The sequence below is a fragment of the Panulirus ornatus genome, chromosome 19 (assembly GCF_036320965.1).
Source record: "Panulirus ornatus isolate Po-2019 chromosome 19, ASM3632096v1, whole genome shotgun sequence".
NCBI classification, from domain to species: Eukaryota; Metazoa; Arthropoda; class Malacostraca; order Decapoda; family Palinuridae; genus Panulirus; species Panulirus ornatus.
The window spans coordinates 55,683,520-55,707,638 of NC_092242.1; the positions used below are offsets into that span (position 1 = coordinate 55,683,520).

The window sequence follows — 24,119 nt, forward strand, 5'->3', positions numbered from 1 at the left end:
CTACAGCATAACTCCAGCAACACTACAGCATAACTCTAGCAATACTACAGCATAACCTACGCAACACTACAGCATAACTCCAGCAACACTACAGCATAACTCTAGCAATACTACAGCATAACCTAAGCAACACTACAGCATAACCTACGCAACACTACAGCATAACTCTAGCAATACTACAGCATAACTCCAGCAACACTACAGCATAACTCTAGCAATACTACAGCATAACCTACGCAACACTACAGCATAACTCTAGCAATACTACAGCATAACCTACGCAACACTACAGCATAACTCCAGCAACACTACAGCATAACTCTAGCAATACTACAGCATAACCTAAGCAACACTACAGCATAACTCCAGCAACACTACAGCATAACTCTAGCAATACTACAGCATAACCTACGCAACACTACAGCATAAGCTAAGCAACACTACAGCATAAGCTAAGCAACACTACAGCATAAGCTAAGCAACACTACAGCATAAGCTAAGCAACACTACAGCATAAGCTAAGCAACACTACAGCATAACTCTAGCAATACTACAGCATAACCTATGCAACACTACAGCATAAGCTAAGCAACACTACAGCATAACCTAAGCAACACTACAGCATAACTCTAGCAATACTACAGCATAACCTAAGCAACACTACAGCATAACTCCAGCAACACTACAGCATAACTCCAGCACACTACAGCATAACCTACGCAACACTACAGCATAACTCTAGCAATACTACAGCATAACCTAAGCAACACTACAGCATAACTCCAGCAACACTACAGCATAACTCCAGCAACACTACAGCATAACTCTAGCAATACTACAGCATAACCTAAGCAACACTACAGCATAACCTAAGCAACACTACAGCATAACTCCAGCAACACTACAGCATAAGCTAAGCAACACTACAGCATAAGCTAAGCAACACTACAGCATAAGCTAAGCAACACTACAGCATAAGCTAAGCAACACTACAGCATAACTCTAGCAATACTACAGCATAACCTACGCAACACTACAGCATAAGCTAAGCAACACTACAGCATAACTCTAGCAATACTACAGCATAACCTAAGCAACACTACAGCATAACTCCAGCACACTACAGCATAACTCTAGCAATACTACAGCATAACCTAAGCAACACTACAGCATAAGCTAAGCAACACTACAGCATAAGCTAAGCAACACTACAGCATAACTCTAGCAATACTACAGCATAACCTATGCAACACTACAGCATAACTCTAGCAATACTACAGCATAACCTACGCAACACTACAGCATAAGCTAAGCAACACTACAGCATAACTCTAGCAATACTACAGCATAACCTAAGCAACACTACAGCATAACCTACGCAACACTACAGCATAACCTACGCAACACTACAGCATAACTCCAGCACACTACAGCATAACCTAAGCAACACTACAGCATAACTCCAGCACACTACAGCATAACTCTAGCAATACTACAGCATAACCTACGCAACACTACAGCATAACTCTAGCAATACTACAGCATAACCTACGCAACACTACAGCATAACTCCAGCAACACTACAGCATAACTCTAGCAATACTACAGCATAACCTAAGCAACACTACAGCATAACCTACGCAACACTACAGCATAAGCTAAGCAACACTACAGCATAAGCTAAGCAACACTACAGCATAACTCCAGCAACACTACAGCATAACTCCAGCAACACTACAGCATAAGCTAAGCAACACTACAGCATAAGCTAAGCAACACTACAGCATAAGCTAAGCAACACTACAGCATAACTCCAGCAACACTACAGCATAACTCCAGCAACACTACAGCATAACTCCAGCAACACTACAGCATAAGCTAAGCAACACTACAGCATAAGCTAAGCAACACTACAGCATAACTCTAGCAATACTACAGCATAACCTACGCAACACTACAGCATAACTCTAGCAATACTACAGCATAACTCCAGCAACACTACAGCATAACTCCAGCAACACTACAGCATAACTCTAGCAATACTACAGCATAACTCCAGCAACACTACAGCATAACCTACGCAACACTACAGCATAAGCTAAGCAACACTACAGCATAACCTAAGCAACACTACAGCATAACCTACGCAACACTACAGCATAAGCTAAGCAACACTACAGCATAACTCTAGCAATACTACAGCATAACCTACGCAACACTACAGCATAAGCTAAGCAACACTACAGCATAACCTAAGCAACACTACAGCATAACTCCAGCAACACTACAGCATAACTCCAGCAACACTACAGCATAACCTACGCAACACTACAGCATAACTCTAGCAATACTACAGCATAACCTACATAACACTACAGCATAACCTACGCAACACTACAGCATAACCTACGCAACACTACAGCATAAACTAAGCAACACTACAGCATAACTAAGCAACACTACAGCATAACCTAAGCAACACTACAGCATAACTCCAGCAACACTACAGCATAACCTAAGCAACACTACAGCATAACTCCAGCAACACTACAGCATAACCTAAGCAACACTACAGCATAACCTAAGCAACACTACAGCATAACTCCAGCAACACTACAGCATAACCTAAGCAACACTACAGCATAACTCCAGCAACACTACAGCATAACTCCAGCAACACTACAGCATAACCTAAGCAACACTACAGCATAACTCCAGCAACACTACAGCATAAGCTAAGCAACACTACAGCATAACCTAAGCAACACTACAGCATAACCTAAGCAACACTACAGCATAACTCCAGCAACACTACAGCATAACTCCAGCAACACTACAACATAAACTAAGCAACGCTACAGCATAACCTAGCCACACTAAGAAGTAACCTAAACAACACTAATGCTTTTTCTATGTTATGCTATGCTATACTAAGCTAGGCTTAAGCTAGGCTGCAAAACTAGCTTAGAAAAATGCTGGGGAGGAGGGCCCATTCTCAGGTGCGTCCATTAGTCTGGGAAAACTAAAATCAAATTAAATTCTTTGGGACAAACTACGCCCCTGCTCTTGTTGGCTCCGTCGTCCTTTTACAGCTTCCCAGCAGCCATCCCGGCCAATATCACGCCCCAGCACGGCAGACATACACACCTCGTCTCGGATAATGTCTGGGAGTCGGGGGCCACAACCCAAATTAGCTGCGTCGCCTCTGGCGGTACACAACAGTACTGTTGTCTCTCGCATGGTGGCGGTGCGGTGCTCCGGTGCTCCTCCACTGTGATAAAAGACCTAAGTCTGTTTATTCCAGTGGCTCCCAGTGTATCTCCCACGATGCTCACCCCAGTCTCCAACACACAGTTCTGTTCTGTCGTCCTCTTAGTCGTCTTTTTCTCCGCGAGGTGTTCTCCATTCTGAGGAAAACAAGCTCTCTCGGGTGAGGCGGAGCGTGTCAGCTGTGTTGACAGGAGGCCGCCGGGCTAACGTGGGCTCTGCTCGCGCGGGCCGCTGGCACAAAATGTTTTCCTCCTCGTGTTTTACACGAGAAAAACACGACCAAAACTCGTGTTTGTACGTATTTAAACGTTACGCGTCCACACAGAGTAAACCTTAAGAAAGGAATCTCGTCATTTTTGTATGTTCCTACAAGTAATAAAAATCCTGTCTCGTTTAATCAAAAAAATTTACCAAATACAAACTCAAATTACTATCAGTAAAGGCAAATACTAAGAATAATGTCACTTAAAACAAGTGACTGTCACTTCAGCCACTTGGAACACTACGACACGAACTTGACAGCTGCACGTAAAAGTTTCTGTGTAAAACAAACAAACAAAACAAGTATCTTAATACTTTTCGCAAGCACTCAGTAGCTTTCCAAAGTTGCTTTACCGCTTCCCTGGGGCGGCCAGCCAGGCAGTCGATCAGGAGCAGCTCCCAAGGCTTTCAGCCAAGACAAGGCTATCCCACCGAACACAAAGGAAGCCTTAACTCCAGTCAAGGTGATGGAGAGAGAGAGAGAGGGAGGGAGAGAGGCAGAGGAGGAGGAGAGGATGAATGATGTGGGAAGATGTAGAGAAACAGGGAAAGAGAAGGGAGAGAGATAAATCAGGAGATAGAAAGAAAGGAGAGAAAAGGAGATAGATAGAAAAAATAATAATAAGCATAGAACATCTTTCTAATTATCTCTTAACATATCGGGCATACAGAGCCTTACCAAGTGTGCTGGTGGAGCGGTGCGTACTGGCAGCCAAATATCAGCAGGTCCCCCGAGTTCAAGCGCCGGCCGGTCCACGGAGGCTGTGGGAGCCGAGCCAAACCACCTGTTCGTCTCCACTTACACAATGGTCAACAGAATGTGAGTCAGGAGGCGTCTGGGCCGAGCGATGAGGACGAAGCCATCGCGATGGAGTTAATAATCTTATCTTTTCCCTCCACCGTCTTACACATCTTTTGTTCTCCATCGATCTTTTACATCTTCTTCATATACTTTACTCAAAGTGTTTGGCCTGGATAGACAGTCATGTGGATGTCTGGAACCTATCATAAGGAAACATTGGGGACAACCACCCGCTACAACACTGGAACAACCACCCGCTACAACACTGGAACAACCACCCGCTACAACACTGGAACAACCAGCCACTACAACACTGGAAAAGCCAGCTCCCTTAACACTGGAATAACCAGTCGCTACAACACTGGAACATCTAGCCGCTACAACACTGGAACAACCAGCTACAACACTGGAACAACCAGCCGTTACAACACTGGAACAACCAGCCGTTACAACACTGGAACAACCAGCCGTTACAACACTGAAACAACCAGCCGCTACAACACTAGAACAACCAGCCGCTACAACACTAGAACAACCAGCCGCTACAACACTGGAACATCTAGCCGCTACAACACTGGAACAACCAGCCGCTACAACACTGGAACATCTAGCCGCTACAACACTGGAACAACCAGCCACTACAACTCTGGAACAACCAGCCGCTACAACACTAGAACAACCAGCCGCTACAACACTGGAACAACCAGTCGCTACAACACTGGAACAACCAGCCGCTACAACACTGGAACAACCAGCCGCTACAACACTGGAACAACCAGCCGCTACAACACTGGAACAACCAGCCGCTACAACACTGGAACAACCAGCCACTACAACACTGGAAAAACCAGCCGCTACAACACTGGAACAACCAGCTGCTACAACACTGGAACAACCAGCCACTACAACACTGGAACAATAAGCTACAACACTGGAACAACCAGCCGCTACAACACTGGAACAACCAGCCACTACAACACTGGAAAAACCAGCCGCTACAACACTGGAACAACCAGCTGCTACAACACTGGAACAACCAGCCACTACAACACTGGAACAATAAGCTACAACACTGGAACAACCAGCCGCTACAACACTGGAACATCTAGCCGCTACAACACTGGAACATCTAGCCGCTACAACACTGGAACATCTAGCCGCTACAACACTGGAACAACCAGCTGCTACAACACTAGAACAACCAGCCATTACAACACTGGAACAACCAGCTACAACACTGGAATAACCAGCTACAACAACGATGTGAGACCCAGCTGATGACCCACGAGGATAACCCAGCTGATGGCACACTGTAACAGCTGTCGTCTACCAGAACCAACAGCGACTCAAGCTCTAGATCTCACAACCTAGGTTGTAAGACCGAGGACAAGAATGTCCACAACGGAAAGTAACACTAAAGCAACACTGAACACCACTGTGGTAAAACGTAAAGCAACACTGAACACCACTGTGGTAAAACGTAAAGCAACACTGAACACCACTGTGGTAAAACGTAAAGGAACACTGAACACCACTGTGGTAAAACGTAAAGCAACACTGAACACTACTGTGGTAAAACGTAAAGCAACACTGAACACTACTGTGGTAAAACGTAAAGGAACACTGAACACCACTGTGGTAAAACGTAAAGCAACACTGAACACCACTGTGGTAAAACGTAAAGCAACACTGAACACCACTGTGGTAAAACGTAAAGCAACACTGACAGCATAACTCCAGCAACACTACAGCATAACCTAAGCAACACTACAACATAAACTAAGCAACACTACAGCATAACCTAAGCAACACTACAGCATAAGCTAAGCAACACTACAGCATAAGCTAAGCAACACTACAGCATAACTCTAGCAATACTACAGCATAACCTAAGCAACACTACAGCATAAACTAAGCAACACTACAGCATAACTCTAGCAATACTACAGCATAACCTAAGCAACACTACAGCATAACCTATGCAACACTACAGCATAACCTATGCAACACTACAGCATAACTCTAGCAATACTACAGCATAACCTACGCAACACTACAGCATAACTCTAGCAATACTACAGCATAACCTAAGCAACACTACAGCATAAGCTAAGCAACACTACAGCATAACCTATGCAACACTACAGCATAAGCTAAGCAACACTACAGCATAAGCTAAGCAACACTACAGCATAAGCTAAGCAACACTACAGCATAAGCTAAGCAACACTACAGCATAACTCTAGCAATACTACAGCATAACCTACGCAACACTACAGCATAACTCTAGCAATACTACAGCATAACCTATGCAACACTACAGCATAACTCTAGCAATACTACAGCATAACCTATGCAACACTACAGCATAACTCCAGCAACACTACAGCATAAGCTAAGCAACACTACAGCATAACTCTAGCAATACTACAGCATAACCTACGCAACACTACAGCATAACTCTAGCAATACTACAGCATAACCTACGCAACACTACAGCATAACCTACGCAACACTACAGCATAACCTATGCAACACTACAGCATAACCTACGCAACACTACAGCATAACTCCAGCAACACTACAGCATAACCTACGCAACACTACAGCATAACCTACGCAACACTACAGCATAACTCTAGCAATACTACAGCATAACCTACGCAACACTACAGCATAACCTACGCAACACTACAGCATAAGCTAAGCAACACTACAGCATAACCTACGCAACACTACAGCATAACCTATGCAACACTACAGCATAACCTACGCAACACTACAGCATAACTCCAGCACACTACAGCATAACCTACGCAACACTACAGCATAAGCTAAGCAACACTACAGCATAACCTACGCAACACTACAGCATAACTCTAGCAATACTACAGCATAACCTATGCAACACTACAGCATAACCTACGCAACACTACAGCATAACCTACGCAACACTACAGCATAACTCCAGCACACTACAGCATAACTCTAGCAATACTACAGCATAACCTACGCAACACTACAGCATAACTCTAGCAATACTACAGCATAACCTATGCAACACTACAGCATAACTCCAGCAACACTACAGCATAACTCTAGCAATACTACAGCATAACCTACGCAACACTACAGCATAACCTACGCAACACTACAGCATAACTCCAGCACACTACAGCATAACTCCAGCACACTACAGCATAACCTATGCAACACTACAGCATAACTCCAGCACACTACAGCATAACCTAAGCAACACTACAGCATAACCTATGCAACACTACAGCATAACTCTAGCAATACTACAGCATAACCTACGCAACACTACAGCATAACTCCAGCAACACTACAGCATAAGCTAAGCAACACTACAGCATAACTCCAGCAACACTACAGCATAACCTACGCAATACTACAGCATAACCTATGCAACACTACAGCATAAGCTAAGCAACACTACAGCATAACCTATGCAACACTACAGCATAACTCTAGCAATACTACAGCATAACCTACGCAACACTACAGCATAACTCTAGCAATACTACAGCATAACCTATGCAACACTACAGCATAACTCTAGCAATACTACAGCATAACCTACATAACACTACAGCATAACTCTAGCAATACTACAGCATAACCTATGCAACACTACAGCATAACTCTAGCAATACTACAGCATAACCTATGCAACACTACAGCATAACTCTAGCAATACTACAGCATAACCTAAGCAACACTACAGCATAACTCTAGCAATACTACAGCATAACCTAAGCAACACTACAGCATAACCTATGCAACACTACAGCATAACTCTAGCAATACTACAGCATAACCTACGCAACACTACAGCATAACCTATGCAACACTACAGCATAACTCCAGCAACACTACAGCATAACCTATGCAACACTACAGCATAAGCTAAGCAACACTACAGCATAACCTACGCAACACTACAGCATAAGCTAAGCAACACTACAGCATAACCTATGCAACACTACAGCATAAACTAAGCAACACTACAGCATAAGCTAAGCAACACTACAGCATAACCTACGCAACACTACAGCATAACTCTAGCAATACTACAGCATAACCTATGCAACACTACAGCATAAGCTAAGCAACACTACAGCATAACTCCAGCACACTACAGCATAACCTACGCAACACTACAGCATAACTCTAGCAATACTACAGCATAACCTACGCAACACTACAGCATAACCTATGCAACACTACAGCATAAACTAAGCAACACTACAGCATAACTCCAGCAACACTACAGCATAACCTATGCAACACTACAGCATAAGCTAAGCAACACTACAGCATAAGCTAAGCAACACTACAGCATAAGCTAAGCAACACTACAGCATAAGCTAAGCAACACTACAGCATAACTCCAGCAACACTACAGCATAACCTATGCAACACTACAGCATAACCTAAGCAACACTACAGCATAAGCTAAGCAACACTACAGCATAACCTAAGCAACACTACAGCATAACCTATGCAACACTACAGCATAAGCTAAGCAACACTACAGCATAAGCTAAGCAACACTACAGCATAAGCTAAGCAACACTACAGCATAACCTATGCAACACTACAGCATAACTGCTGCAACACAAGACCTACCATAACTGCTGCAATACAAGAACCTATCATACCTGCTGCATCACAAGACCTACCATAGATGCTGCAACACACGACCTACCATAACTGCTGCAACACAAGAACCTATCATACCTGCTGCAACACAAGACCTACCATAGATGCTGCAACACACGACCTACCATAACTGCTGCAATACAAGAACCTATCATACCTGCTGCAACACAAGACCTACCATAGATGCTGCAACACACGACCTACCATTGCTGCTGGAACAGTGGAAAAAATCACACAACTGCTACACAATTGATACAACCAGCTACTCCAACACTGGAATACATCATTACGACAAACTAGTCTTTCCCGATACTGGAACACCGTGGAACACTCAGCTGCTGGAACACTGAAAAACTCCCCTGGCTACAAGTATACAGGAACAGCTATCAGGTGGAACACTGTGTTGCACCATAACTGGTGTTGGGGATGATAACCCAATAATCTGTACAACTCGGCTATAGATTAATAAAGGGGCGCACTCCACTAATAGCCAGCGACTTGTCTGTGTCTCAACATTACCAGCGAACGTGAACTTCCCATCTCCCAATCACATCCTCATGAGATCAGAAATGTCCCATCTACTTCCCTTCGTAGGCAGCATGAGGGGAAAAAATACGATGTATTTACGACCACTTTCAACATCTATGTTCTGTGTGGCGGGAGAGGCGCTCCATCATATATACCTTCCCCTGAGACACAGTTGAGCCGGGGAAGAGGGGGTCAGTCATCATCAGCGGGTGTATCCTCCACGAGCAGGTGGATGACTGCCGTAACAGAAGACAATAATCAGACGACCTCAGTCCCTCCATTGTAAACCTGGGTCACCTGACGGTACAGGGACTTACCACCTGCAGACACGGCGATAACCCTGTGGGGCGGCCGTCAGTGCGGCCCCGGGCCAGACACAGACCAGGCCGTCAGTGTGACCCCGGGCCAAACACAGACCCGGCCGGCAGTGTGACAGTGGCCCCGGGCCAAACACAGACCCGGCCGTCAGTGTGGCTCCGGGCCAGACACAGACCCGGCCGGCAGTGTGGCCCCGGGCCAAACACAGACCCGGCCAGCAGTGTGACAGTGGCCCCGGGCCAGACACAGACTCGGCCGTTAGTGTGGCCCCGGGCCAAACACAGACCCGGCCGGCAGTGTGACAGTGGCCCCGGGCCAGACACAGACCCGGCCGTTAGTGTGACAGTGGTCCCGGGCCAGACACAGACCCGGCCGTCAGTGTGACAGTGGCCCCGGGCCAGACACAGACCCGGCCGTCAGTGTGACAGTGGCCCCGGGCCAGACACAGACCTGGCCGTCAGTGCGGCCCCGGGCCAGACACAGACCTGGCCGTTAGTGTGACCCCGGGCCAGACACAGACCCGGCCGTTAGTGTGACAGTGGCCCCGGGCCAGACACAGACCTGGCCGTCAGTGTGGCCCCGGGCCAGACACAGACCAGGCCGTTAGTGTGACAGTGGCCCCGGGCCAGACACAGACCTGGCCGTCAGTGTGGCCCCAGGCCAGACACAGACCCGGCCAGTGTAAGGGCAGAAAGCTAACGTGAGGCACAGGTGAGTAATACAGGAGGAGGGTAAGGTAGGGCGCCACTCACCTTGGTGGTGGAGACGTCACACTTGTGGGTGCCGCCGAAGATGTGGTGCTCCAGCAGGTCGTCCGTGTCGTCACACTGGTCCAGGTCGACCAGGCTGAGCGGGAAGGTCACCAGCACCACGCCCCTGCACAAGGACAACACTGGTTAGCTCACGCCTCACATGACCGCAGGCAGGTCTCTGGTCAGTGGAGGTCACAAGGATTGGGTCAGACGACAGCACAGAGAAGGTCAAACGTCTTTTAGGGTAGGGAGCAGGTCAGAAGTCGTACATCAACTACTTTAGAGTTTTTACCATATAACATAATGTGTCAGGTCGAGGCTCACAGGAAGATGACGAGCAACAGGTCAACGGTCACAGGAGGTCAACAAGACCAGGTCAAAAAAGGTCACTTGGAGATAAGCGTTGGATCACCAGAAGAACACTGAGGTCAAAGGTCATGATGATAATGATGATGATACGGTAGAGTAATATATACAGTGTTGCCACAGACACCTTTACTATCATCACTTGACACCATTATCACCATCCACCATACAGCGTTGCCGTTAACAGCATCACCAGAGCGCTCCCATCACACCGACGGATCATCGCTACCCATCACCATCATTATGATGGGTTACCTTCGCCAGTCCCGTGTGTGCAGGGGTTATCACCAGCAGTAGGGCGCGGAGCGCTCCTGACGGTGCTGAGAGAGCGCCGGGGCCATAACACCCCCCCTCCCTCCAGCACACGCCACGATTCCTTTCCTTCGTCATCTCCACCTTCAGGAAGATGGCTGAGGTCTTTAGATCTTCCGCGAGCAAAGTCATAGAGGGGGGTCTCCTCCTCACCACTAGAACAATGCGCCGTGGTCCCTCATCTTCCCCATAGCCGGAGCCGCCGCTGCGTCAATACGTGAAGTGCTGGCGAGTCCTGGGGGAAGGCTACTAACAGCCCTGTAGTGTGGGACCGACAACCATTTCCTCGCGTGTGAGCGGCATCCTTGAGGCGAGCTGAGGACACCAGAGGGCACTCCAGCCTCCTGCTGCGTATTGGAAAATCCTCCGTCTGTTGACATGGAGCGTCCTCTGTCAACACGACCGTACAGGGCCCTCACGCCAGCCGTCTACCCTCCTACCCAGCCACCAGCCGCCTCCTGCTCCAGTACCACACGTCTCACACGTCCCTCCTCCCACCCACCCACCGTCTTCTGCTCCAGTACCACACGTCTCATACGTCCCTACCCTCCTACCCAGCCACCGTCTTCTGCTCCAGTACCACACGTCTCACACGTCCCTCCTTGTACATACAAGTGGCAAAGGATCAGACAAACTGACTCTTAACAAACATGAGTCACAAATCACCAGGCCCTTGACGGAACCCCTTCAGGAGGTGTGTGTGTACACGTGGCCACACTGGTGCCTGGCCCCACGCCCGCTACCACACTTACCACAACACCACCACCACAGACCTACGTAACTCTCCGTAAGTGTGTGTGTCTCTCTCGCTAATGAATATATGCATATGTCTGTCTGCCACCACTAACTCCGCTCTCAACTACACAGGGTCTAGCAAGTGGCACACTCTTATGGAAATCAATTCTACATGAGTGGGAGCCATAAACATCGTAGGTTGACAAAAGGCAGGGACGCCCTCCATCTTCCCCGAGTGGAGATCGATAAACTTTGCACTTCGTTCGAGAGTTTGGTCACGCCCGTTCTCCCCTCCCCAGACCTGCTACACCCACGCTCGTCCCGGCCTGGGGCGTCCCGTACACACTACAGGGACGGAGGATCCAGTCAATGTATAAAACTGTGTCTTGGTTTTATCTTCATCTTTCCTGTGATATAAACACAGTCAAGCAATGAAGCCCATAACCAAAACTCCCTCCGCACACACACACACACACACACACACACACACACACACACACACACACACTAGCACACACACACACACACACACACACACACACACACACACACACACACACACTAAATATAACAGTCTTGCTGTAGGTATACGATAACTGCATTGAGGCGATAAATGACATCAAATTTTACACTGATGAAAATCAATTGACTTGAAACTTTTATTGCCGGGCGAGGACAGCGCTACACCCACCCTGCAGGGCGAGGACAGCGCTACACCCACCCTGCAGGGCGAGGACAGCGCTACACCCACCCTGCCGGGCGAGAACAGCGCTACACCCACACTGCAGGGCGAGGACAGTGCTACACCCACCCTGCCGGGCGAGGACAGCGCTACACCTACACTGCCGGGCGAAGACAGTGCTACACCCACACTGCCGGGCGAAAACAGTGCTACACCCACACTGCCGGGCGAGAACAGCGCTACACCCACCCTGCCCGGCGAGGACAGCGCTACACCCACCCTGCCGGGCGAGGACAGCGCTACACCCACCCTGCCGGGCGAGGACAGCGCTACACCCACCCTGCCGGGCGAGAACAGCGCTACACCCACACTGCAGGGCGAGGACAGTGCTACACCCACCCTGCCGGGCGAGGACAGCGCTACACCTACACTGCCGGGCGAGGACAGTGCTACACCCACACTGCCGGGCGAAAACAGTGCTACACCCACACTGCCGGGCGAGAACAGCGCTACACCCACCCTGCCCGGCGAGGACAGCGCTACACCCACCCTGCCCGGCGAGGACAGCGCTACACCCACCCTGACGGGCGAGGACAGCGCTACAACCACTCTGCCTGGGTAGGACAGCGCTACGCCCACCCTGCCGGGGTAGGACAGCGCTACACCCACCCTGCCCGGCGGGGACAGCGCTAAACCAACACTGCCGGGCGAGGACAGTGCTACACCCACACTGCCGGGCGAGGACAGTGCTACACCCACCCTGCCGGGCGAGAACAGCGCTACACCCACACTGCCGGGCGAGAACAGTGCTACACCCACCCTGTCGGGCGAGGACAGCGCTACACCCACACTGCCGGGCGAGGACAGCACTACACCCACACTGCCGGGCGAGAACAGTGCTACACCCACCCTGCCAGGCGGGGACAGCGCTAAACCCACACTGCCGGGCGAGGACAGCACTACACCCACACTGCCGGGCGAGGACAGCGCTACACCCACACTGCCATGGTAGTCCGCTCGTTCAAACTTTTGGTCACGAGTTGAAATTCTGAAAGTCGTACGTGAACATTTGTTGGGAAAAAATATTTACGATTCTGCACTTGTCTGGTGAGCATCGATGTCTATATAAGTTATGGTGTGTTAGCAACCACCTACCTAGGATACAGGCTATATATCTATGTCAGTAATTACGTAACTAGTTAGCAGGATATAGAAACAAGTCAGTAACTAAGTACCTAGTTAGCAAGATATAGGAACTACGTACCTAGTTAGCAGGATATAGAAACATCTGAAACTAAGTACCTAGTTAGCAGGATATAGGAACTACGTACCTAGTTAGCAGGATATAGAAACGTATCTGTAACTACGTACCTAGTTAGCAGGATATAGGAACTACGTACCTAGTTAGCAGGATATAGGAACTACGTACCTAGTTAGCAGGATATAGGAACTACGTACCTAGTTAGCAGGATATAGAAACAAGTCAGTAACTACGTACCTAGTTAGCAGGATATAGTAACTACGTACCTAGTTAGCAGGATATAGAAACATGACACAAGTCCCATAGCTCTGAGACAGAGACCAGTCAGTACGTACATGCTTTATATATAGGCCAGTACCTGGGAGACAGGTCAAACCCTAGGTACTGACGACACAGGTCAAACCCTACGTACTAACGACACAGGCCAATAACTAGTCATCTAGAACACAGGTCAGTTAGACACAACGCACCTAGATACAAACTACAACTATTTAATCAGCATATCGTATATCTTACTCTCTCGCCCACTGAACATTACGATATGACCCTTGAGGATGGAGGAGGACATGGCCCGTCATCTGACCTTAGACTTGTTACTCCAAACGTCATGTAATTGTGCCAAAGGATCGTACTGTCATACTCGAGGGTCATACTCTCGCCCTTCATGTGGTGGGTGGCTGGGTCACTGGTCGATCGTCTGGCCCGGGACACCTGGCCTCATGTGGTGGGTGGCTGGGTCACTGGTCGATCGTCTGGCCCGGGACACCTGGCCATATGTGGCGGGTGGTTGGCTGGGTCACTGGTCGATCGTCTGGCCCGGGACACCTGGCCAAGTGTGGCGGGTGGTTGGATGAGTCACTGGTCGATCGTCTGGCCCAGGACACCTGGCCAAATGTGGCGGGTGGTTGGATGAGTCACTGGTCGATCGTCTGGCCCGGGAAACCTGGCCTTATGTGGTGGTTGGCTGGGTCACTGGTCGATCGTCTGGCCCGGGACACCACGTCCAGGGGACAGGAAAATAGGTCCTAACCACCGACAGATCTCCTCACACACTGCTCCAGCTCTCGCTCCTTCAACTCAGTCGGAGAAGAAAATGATCCATACTGATGGAGGCGACGGTGACGGAGGGGCGTAGGGGCTGGGTGCCGGGTGGCGGAGCCTCACTGCCGTCGAGGGTCGACACGAGTTACCCTCTGCCATCCCAGGCACTGCGGCACGCCGACCTGACGTCTGTCTACTGGACCTGTGCTACGCCTGGAAGCATCATCAATGGTGTGATTCTACCCCACTTACGTGCCTCACAGTCTCGCATGGTAAGGGATGTGGCCAAACTCGCTGACTCCCTCCACAGCCATCCTCTGTATTCTCATATATTTGGTGACATTCTCTGACCACAACACAGTCATCTAACTCATAGCCATTTTCTTCCAAGACTTGACGAACGCTCACTAAAATTCATGTGGGGGCGGAGGGTCACACCAGGTCTCCCTCCGAGGGGTCAGCACCCCGTGAGGACCCCGTGCTGCTGCTGCTGCTGGTGAGGTAAGACTACGTATTCCTGAGGGTTAGCACCGCGTGAGGACCCCGTGCTGCTGCTGGTGAGGTAAGACTACGTCTTCCTAAGGGTTAGCACCCTGTGAGGACCCCGTGCTGCTGCTGGTGAGGCAAGACGGCGTGCTCTTGAGAGTCAGCACCGCGTGAGGACCCCGTGCTGCTGCTGCTGGTGAGGTAAGACAGCGTGTACAATGGCGCGTTTTTTTTTTTTTTTTGACATGTTTGGTTATCTTAGCGAAGCAGCGGCTGTGTGCAGCCCGCCTCTCCATCAACACCCTGCCCGCCATGTCTGTCTTTGTGTACATCATTATACACATGTAGTCATACCTGGTAGGTCGGGGGATGAGGGAAAGGCAGAGCCACGGACGCGCCACGGTGACCAATGGTCAACAAGGACATTGGACAACAACTTGAACTATTGGGAGTGACCCATTACACGCCACCAGTGCAATTCATCGACTCAGTCTCCCCGGTGATGGACGCACGGCTCGGCTATCTGGATCATACTGGCGTAACCAGTACGACACTGTAGTGACGTCTGACCAGGCAGTTACAACAGAGGGAGGAGGGAGGCACCATCACGACGCCCATGCCAAGTGCACATCAAACCAACCCGGCCACACAGAAACACCGATAACACAGAGCGGCAACGGACAAGTGAGATTCCAACACTCATGCAGTAATATCAACAGACAAGTGAGATTCCAAGTCATTTACAGACGTAAGAGGAAAACCTCATCACCAACATACGATCACACAGGATGATCATACGATCACACAGGATGATCATACGATCTCACAGGATGATCATACGATCACACAGGATGATCATACGATCACACAGGATAATCATACGATCACACAGGATGATCATATGATCACACAGGATAATCATACGATCACACAGGATAATTATACATATGATCACACAGGATATTCATACGATCACACAGGATAATCATACAATCACACAGGATGATTATACTTTCCAAAGACCTTCTTCATCATACCAGACAGCTCTAACTACACAGAGTAACAGCCTCGCTCAACAGCGTACTGTAAACCCCAAGATCACGGGGACGCGTCTGCTTCAAGCTGTGCCACACCGTCTGTCCGGACAGGCGGAGAGACACAGCAGCTCCGGCCAGGCGCGTGCAGCAGGGATTCCCGAACACACACGCGACCCAGGACTTTTTTGTCCACCACCGAACAAACACATGTACGAGGCAGCAGCGCAAACAGCTGAATATGTATCGTACACATGTGACTATGTATCGTACACATGTGACTATGTATCGTACACATGTGAATATGTATCGTACACATGTGAGTACTTGATGGGTCGTGGCTCAGCTCATGAGCAACAGAGTCTCATGGTTAGCGTCGTCAAGCCGTCCCGTACGGTCTATGAGAGGCCGTCTGGCCCTCTTTGTCCCTCCTCACAACCTGGAGGAAGCACACCTCCTACACGTGAGGACTTCGAACAGGCTGCGCACTTGGCGTTGACCACAGCTCTCCCTCCCCCGGCCACACCTCACACGTCAGGAGATCTTCAACAGCCTCCACAGGAGTACCACCGCCAGTCACGCTGTCATCATCATCATCAGCAAACCGAGGCTGTAGCCATCATGCACTGTAGTAGCGTCCACCCAGGGTGCAACCCTCCCTCTCTACCTCCAGGCTGTACAGTCCACCAGACATCTTGGTGTCACTGGACGATGAAGCAAGCAGGAGGTAACACGTCAGTACCACCACCAGTAAACCTTCGAAGTATTTCGACGTGCTACACCTGAATTCAAGAACATACGCACAACTTTGATTCTTACTATAAAACTCTCCTAATCTTATCACTATTTTTCTTTTTCATACATATGCGCCTTCTCCCGCGTTAGCGAGGTAGCGTTAAGAACAGAAGACTGAGCCATGGCCCCCTTCCCTGTTCCTTCTTTTGGAAAACTGAAAACGGGAAGGGAGGATTTCCAGTCCACCGCTCCCTCCCCCTTTTAGTCGCCTTCTACGACACGCAGGGAATACCTGGGAAGTATTCTTCCTCCCCTATTCCCAGGGATATTACTATTACTATCATTATTACTACTATCATCATTATTATGATTATCATTATTACTATCATCATTGTTATTACTATCATTATTATTATCATTATGATTATTATTATTACTACTACTATCATTATCATTATCATTATCTTTATTATCATCATTATCATTATTATTATTATTATTATTATTATTATTATTATTATTATTATATATTATTATTGCTATTATTATTATCATTATTATTATCATTATAATCATCACCATCATTATCATTATACTGTCATGATCATCATGACAGGTGGCGGAGATAGAAAATACAGAGGCAGCAACATGATGTGTCCACATCACAGTACGTCTGTATACAGCGGGGCAGGACATCAAGCCAGGTCTCTTTTGTCTTTGTATGTCTGGCGGGCGTCAGGCCGGGACACACACACACCTGGACACAATGCCTTCCAGCACTACTCCTGCGCCTCCCAGGGAAAAGGATCGTCCCGCGGTGAACGTACCGAGCGGACGAGACCTTTCACAGTCACATCAGCCACTCACGATCACTGACGCAATAGGAACGTCTTCGGGGGTTGAGCCCGACTGTGGGGTCTGCCTGCGACATCCTCTGTGATGCTATGATCCCCCCGGCAACACCTCTTACACTAGAGGGTGGGAATGACCACCAGTCCCACCCTTGTACTATCACTGTGAGATGATGGTTCATCCGTTGTTCGCCACGGGTATCTGACGCGGGACTACGCGAAGTGGGGAGGTGTGGAGCGACCACACCTTCGTACTCTACTCCTCACCACGAGAACCTTTACCTCAATATGTTCTCATCGTTACAGTGTGTCAAGTGTGGCGAGATGCCTCAGGTGGAAGTCATGGTATACACCGAAGTCAAAGATAAACGAGAGGACGGGAGAAAGGAAATGGCCACAAGACGATGCGAGGTGATTCTACTCTGATACACCACAGCAAACTTCCTCTACTCATGGAACGTAATCAAGGTGAGGGCACACAATACTGACCAACGGAAAGCTTAAAAAATCTATACAGTGAATATATACTGTTGATATGTAAATGTGAGTCGATTATAATTTACCGTTTTATACGAAAACTAATAACGATCAATGTTTCATATGTTATAATGGATGTATTTTGCTTTATTACACAGTAAAGCACACATATATGTATGTTACATGACTGACAATAATGATATCAATGTTGTACTCATAACTGAATGTGAGCAAACTGTGAGGCCACATATTTTCCCATCTATGTACAATAGCTCTTACGTAGCTACTATCAGCAGCAGGTCTACAGCATCAACGAGGCACACTACAGTGTAGTAGTACATTAGGGCCTAAGCTTCAGTCTTCGTGCCTTGAGTCTCTGCTTACATGGAGTACGACGGCCTCGTTGGTGGACCTGATGGTATAAGGAGTGTGTGGGCGACGGAACTCGAGGCAGACAACTGTCATCCCGATTGGCTGCAGAGGCAAGATGCACCACAGACTGAACACCTCAAACCCATTCCTTAGACGCCCAAGACTTCGTCCAACCAATGACACAGAAGGCGACGCTGAAACATCCCCTGAAGGTTACCATCTTACGAGAGTACTGACAGAGGAATATTATAATTTCATCTGTCAGTGACAGCAATGAGGGTGGCATACCGCTCACATCCCATATCCCCCAGCAGATCCCACATGTGGGAGCAGATGTCCTGAGGCTTCGCATCGAGACAAACAGAAACTTGGTCACGGGTTCGCTATTGTGTACCGGGATGTGGCCGGCCCGTTAGCATGAGCCGCGTCATCCTGTCCAAGGGATCGTGAAGCCCTTGAGAATATGATGATCCGTCTTGGTGGAGTCCATCTCCCTCATCAGATATGTCGGAGCACGAGCCACCGGGGCGCATCTGATGGCCCGACGAGGATAATATTGGCTCGGGGGGCCCGAGCTGGTTCTTGTAGAGGGAGGAGGGACTGCCAAAACAAGACCATAGGATGGAAGTGTTACAGTCAAGCTGTGACTATTCATATCCCTCTGTAGGACTGTACGTTGGTCCTCTGTCATCCACTGCTTGAAGGCTGGTGTCTGTCTACCAGCCAGAGCACAAGGAGGTAATGACACCCCGTCAGAAACGGGTGAGCCGCTAGAACACCTCCAGCCAGTTGTGCGAGGCGATACAGACGAAGCTGGAGGAGTCGGGCAGCTACTGAGGGAGGGTAGAGGTGGAGAGATCCAGCCTCTCCTGGATGATGACAATATTGCCAGTATAGAGTACCTGACTCGTGGGTCGTGACTCACGAACCCTGAACTAACAAGAGACAGTCCAAGCATGCGGAGGTACGTCACATGACGGAGATGAGGTGTGTGTGTGTGTGTGTGTGTGTGTGTGTTGTCTCTTCACGCCCTCCCTCCCTCACTCCCTTCCTCCCACACGGTTGTAATCCCCCATACCTCCAGCCTGGTATACAAACAGATCTGACTAAATTACAGTTACCTTCACCTCCCAGACCACAGCTGTGGTCCTTAGTTACAGAAGACAGTTCTCAGGACGGTATGATACACTAGCTTAGCCAGCAAGCAACACACACACACACACACACACACACACACACACGACCGGACCCACAACACACAAAAATGAGTCTCCAATTCCAAAATTTTATCTCGTGGCGGCGTCTGTGTGACGACCAATGAGGCGTCAGTGGTGTATTCCCGCGGAGCATCTTGTCTATATGTAAATAAGGTGTCGCGTGACGTGGTAGCCCTGGAGACACAGCATGGCCGGGGCCCCTCAGTCACCCCTACCTCCCCCTTCCTCCTCCAGCAGTAAACACGACGAATTCTGTGTACCAGCTGCTGCCACCACAGGAGAGCCATGGGCCGGGTTGTGTACCAGCTGCTGCCACAAGCCAGCCATGGGCCGGGTTGTGTACCAGCTGCTGCCACAAGCCAGCCATGGGCCGGGTTGGGCACCAGCTGCCACCACAGGAGAGCCATGGGCCGGGTTGTGTACCAGCTGCCGCCACAGGCCAGCCATGAGCCGGGTTGTGTACCAGCTGCTGCCACAAGCCAGCCATGGGCCGGGTTGTGTACCAGCTGCTGCCACAAGCCAGCTATGGGCCGGGTTGTGTACCAGCTGCTGCCACAAGCCAGCCATGGGCCGGGTTGTGTACCAGCTGCTGCCACAAGCCAGCCACGGGCCAGGTTGTGCACCAGCTGCCACCACAGGAGAGCCAAGGGCCGGATTGTGTACCAGCTACCGCCACAGGCCAGCCATGGGCCGGGTTGTGTACGAGAGAGAGAGAGAGAGAGAGAGAGAGAGAGAGAGAGAGAGAGAGAGAGAGAGAGAGAGAGAGAGAGACGCGGCGGGCCAATATTCCCATCGTCACACAGAACAACCGGGAACAACGACGGATAATGAACGTATTACGTTTCTGAAAACATCTAACGCCATTTGCCCTCGCCATCGGCCGTGGAAATAAGCTTAATGTTGCCCGCGGGACTCATTCCCCCACAACGGACGCACATTCTTCTCTTCTCTGCAGCGAGGCGGAGGGAGCCACCTAATACCACGCTGTGCTTCACTACATATTATCTGGTGTGTATATATTGTGGGCTGGTGTATACACGAGGTTATGATGATGTGAAGTGCGAGGGCTCGTCCTACACCAGCACCGCTGGTCCCACACCAGGGGGTTACCAGTACTGCTGGTCCCACACCAGGGGGTTACCAGTACTGCTGGTCCCACACCAGGGGGTTACCAGTACTGCTGGTCCCACACCAGTACTGCTGGTCCCACACCAGGGGGTTTACTGCACACTAACGGCTGTATACCAGGGGGTCAGGAAACTGCCCATCCTCGCTCCACACTGAACTGTCTGCTATCCTCATGACCTTCACACTTGTACAATCGCTCCTGCATGGTCTGATTGTGAGCGATTCCCATCCCTCACCAACTGTACTCGACTCACTTCAGAACGACGGCTATGCGCTTGTGTGTGAAGCCAGACGCAGGTACAGCCTATGATGAAGACAGAGTCCAGTTCGTCTAGATTCCCTCCCACATTGAACCCTGCACGCCTGGTATGGCTCATGAAACAGCAGATACGTATGTGTCTCAAGGATGAAGAGGGTTATTCCCTCAGACTATCTGCTAGTAGTCTTAAAACAATCATTCATTTATATATCCCCTGATGATGTGATTATTACACGAAAGTGCACTTGGGAACTTATCGTGTCTCATTTCCCCGTGGACTCATAGGAATATATATATATATATATATATATATATATATATATATATATATATATATATATATATATATATATATATATATTATCCCTGGGGATAGGGGATTAAGAATACTTCCTACGTATTCCCTGCGTGTCGTAGAAGGCGACTAAAAGGGGAGGGAGCGGGGGGCTGGAAATCCTCCCCTCTCTTTTTTTTTTTTTTTTTTTTTTTTTAATTTTCCAAAAGAAGGAACAGAGGGGGCCAGTTGAGGCTATTCCAAAAAAGGCCCAGTCCTCTGTTCTTAGCGCTACCTCGCTAACGCGGGAAATGGCGAATAGCTTAAAAGAAAAAAAAAAAAAAAAAATATATATATATATATATATATATATATATATATATATATATATATATATATATATATATATATATATACATATATATGGGTTTATCAATAGGAGCGGTAGACACTGTACGTTGTTGTTCCACGACTGAGGGCTGGGCTATATGTAGTCATGGGAGTCTGCCCATCCTGTTGATAGTGAACGGACCAAATATAAACCTCTGCCGGTGAAGCTCCTCCCACACTCTGCAACATTATGGACGGGACGCTTGCAAAATGAACGAGTTTACAGATGATTCTTACTAAACACGACACGATACGTGGAAGCATTTCATTTCAAAGGTCTAATTCAAGTGTTTGAAAAGTATCCTAAACTTCCCTATTTGTAAACAACTCACTTTATGAAGACTTTTTCCTAATTCATTCATCTGTTCTTCTCTATAAAGACGTCTAATGATGCTGATAAATGGGCCAGTCATGCTGATAATCATCAATAAGGCAGGACCACAGCAGGAGCCAGTGCGTTCCTTTTCATCTTGGTCCCTATCGTCCTGATTGCCTCCTACCACACACTCCCTTTTGTCGTGCCCTCTACACCACCTTCCCTTTACCTCCTATATACGCTCCTCTCTCTCTCTCTCTCTCTCTCTCTCTCTCTCTCTCTCTCTCTCTCTCTCTCTCTCTCTGTCCCTCCTTCCCCGACCGTCTGAAAATGGCTCTCCAGCGATACTTCTGTCCTCTGTATATTTAACCAGGGCGTCAAGTATACCCGGCCGTAGAGCGATCAGTAAGTGCACAGCAACAGCTGACTAATGTACACATGAGCGAGATGGAGGGGAGGGGAAGGTGGTAACAGCTGACTAATGTAAACACAGGTGGAGGGGATGGGAGTGGGAGGAGGCGGGTCTGGGATGGTGAGGAGGTCGACCATACTTACTGGCGATACAAGCCAGTGAGGCACCAGGGTAATGACAACCTATGTGCAACAGACAAACACAGACACACATAGACACACACACATGATGTTTTCCCCGCATCAGAGGAGGTGCCCCAGTGGGTAGCCGCCCTACCTAACCGGCTCTGTGGCACCCTGCACACAGACGGGCGCCTCCTCCCTGCCAGACTACACTACACCAACACGAGAAACGAAATTTCCAGCACTAGTTTAACCCCCTGGAATACGCCAGTACAGCCCTCGTGTATGGCAGGTAGCCTTGACCATAACCTTGGGGGTCAGGTCAAAGGCTAGACTAACATACCTAAGGATCTTCGTGATCAAAGGTCATGAACTGTGCGCTAGGGTTACTGCTCCCTCCACAGCACGCCCCCCCCCCCAGGCCTGCGGCGCTACATTACGGAGCTGGTAAATGTCAGGAGTGTGGCGCACCGACCTGTTATCGACGCACACAGTACGAGACTCAGCTGCTGCTGTGGGTGAGCGGCAGAGACCGAGCCAGGAGCAGAGGCGTGAGGCAAGAGCAGCGTGACAAGTCTAGGAGGTGTACATGAGAGGCGCACCTGCCTCCGGGAAGACCTGGTACCTGTCTGCTGGCCTCAGGCAGGACCTGTCCCCAGTCTGCACCTCTGGGTATCTCCTCACTGTCTGATGCTCTGTGATGTGTGAGGTAAACACTCCCGCCACATTCCCCTCCCCCCACACACACTCTTCCTCTTCTCTTCCCTCAACTCCTCCATCTCCCACCTTATCTTCCACTTACCCTAGGTCTTCCACACTCGCCCCATTTCTTCTACAAGAGCAATGGACTATCCACATCCCTCCCCCTCCACATATATTTGCTCCCTTGCTCCCCCCACCCACACACTTTCACACGGTATAAACACTGACAACAACGCTGTCAACAACCTGACAACACTGTTCCTCATCCTGACAACAAGCGAATCAGAACTTCCAACATTGCCAACCAGTCACTCGTACAGAAAGACCCTA

General features: G+C 49.0%; 1 protein-coding gene across 1 annotated transcript in view; it reads right to left on the reverse strand.

Moving 5' to 3' along the window:
* Window positions 1-24,119, reverse strand: part of LOC139755518 (metabotropic glycine receptor-like) — a 494,688-nt gene that overhangs the window by 202,188 nt on the left and 268,381 nt on the right. The window contains exon 3 of the mRNA XM_071673905.1: window positions 10,618-10,741. Within this exon, the coding sequence (XP_071530006.1) occupies window positions 10,618-10,741 (124 nt within the window). The remainder of the gene's footprint in view (window positions 1-10,617; window positions 10,742-24,119) is intronic.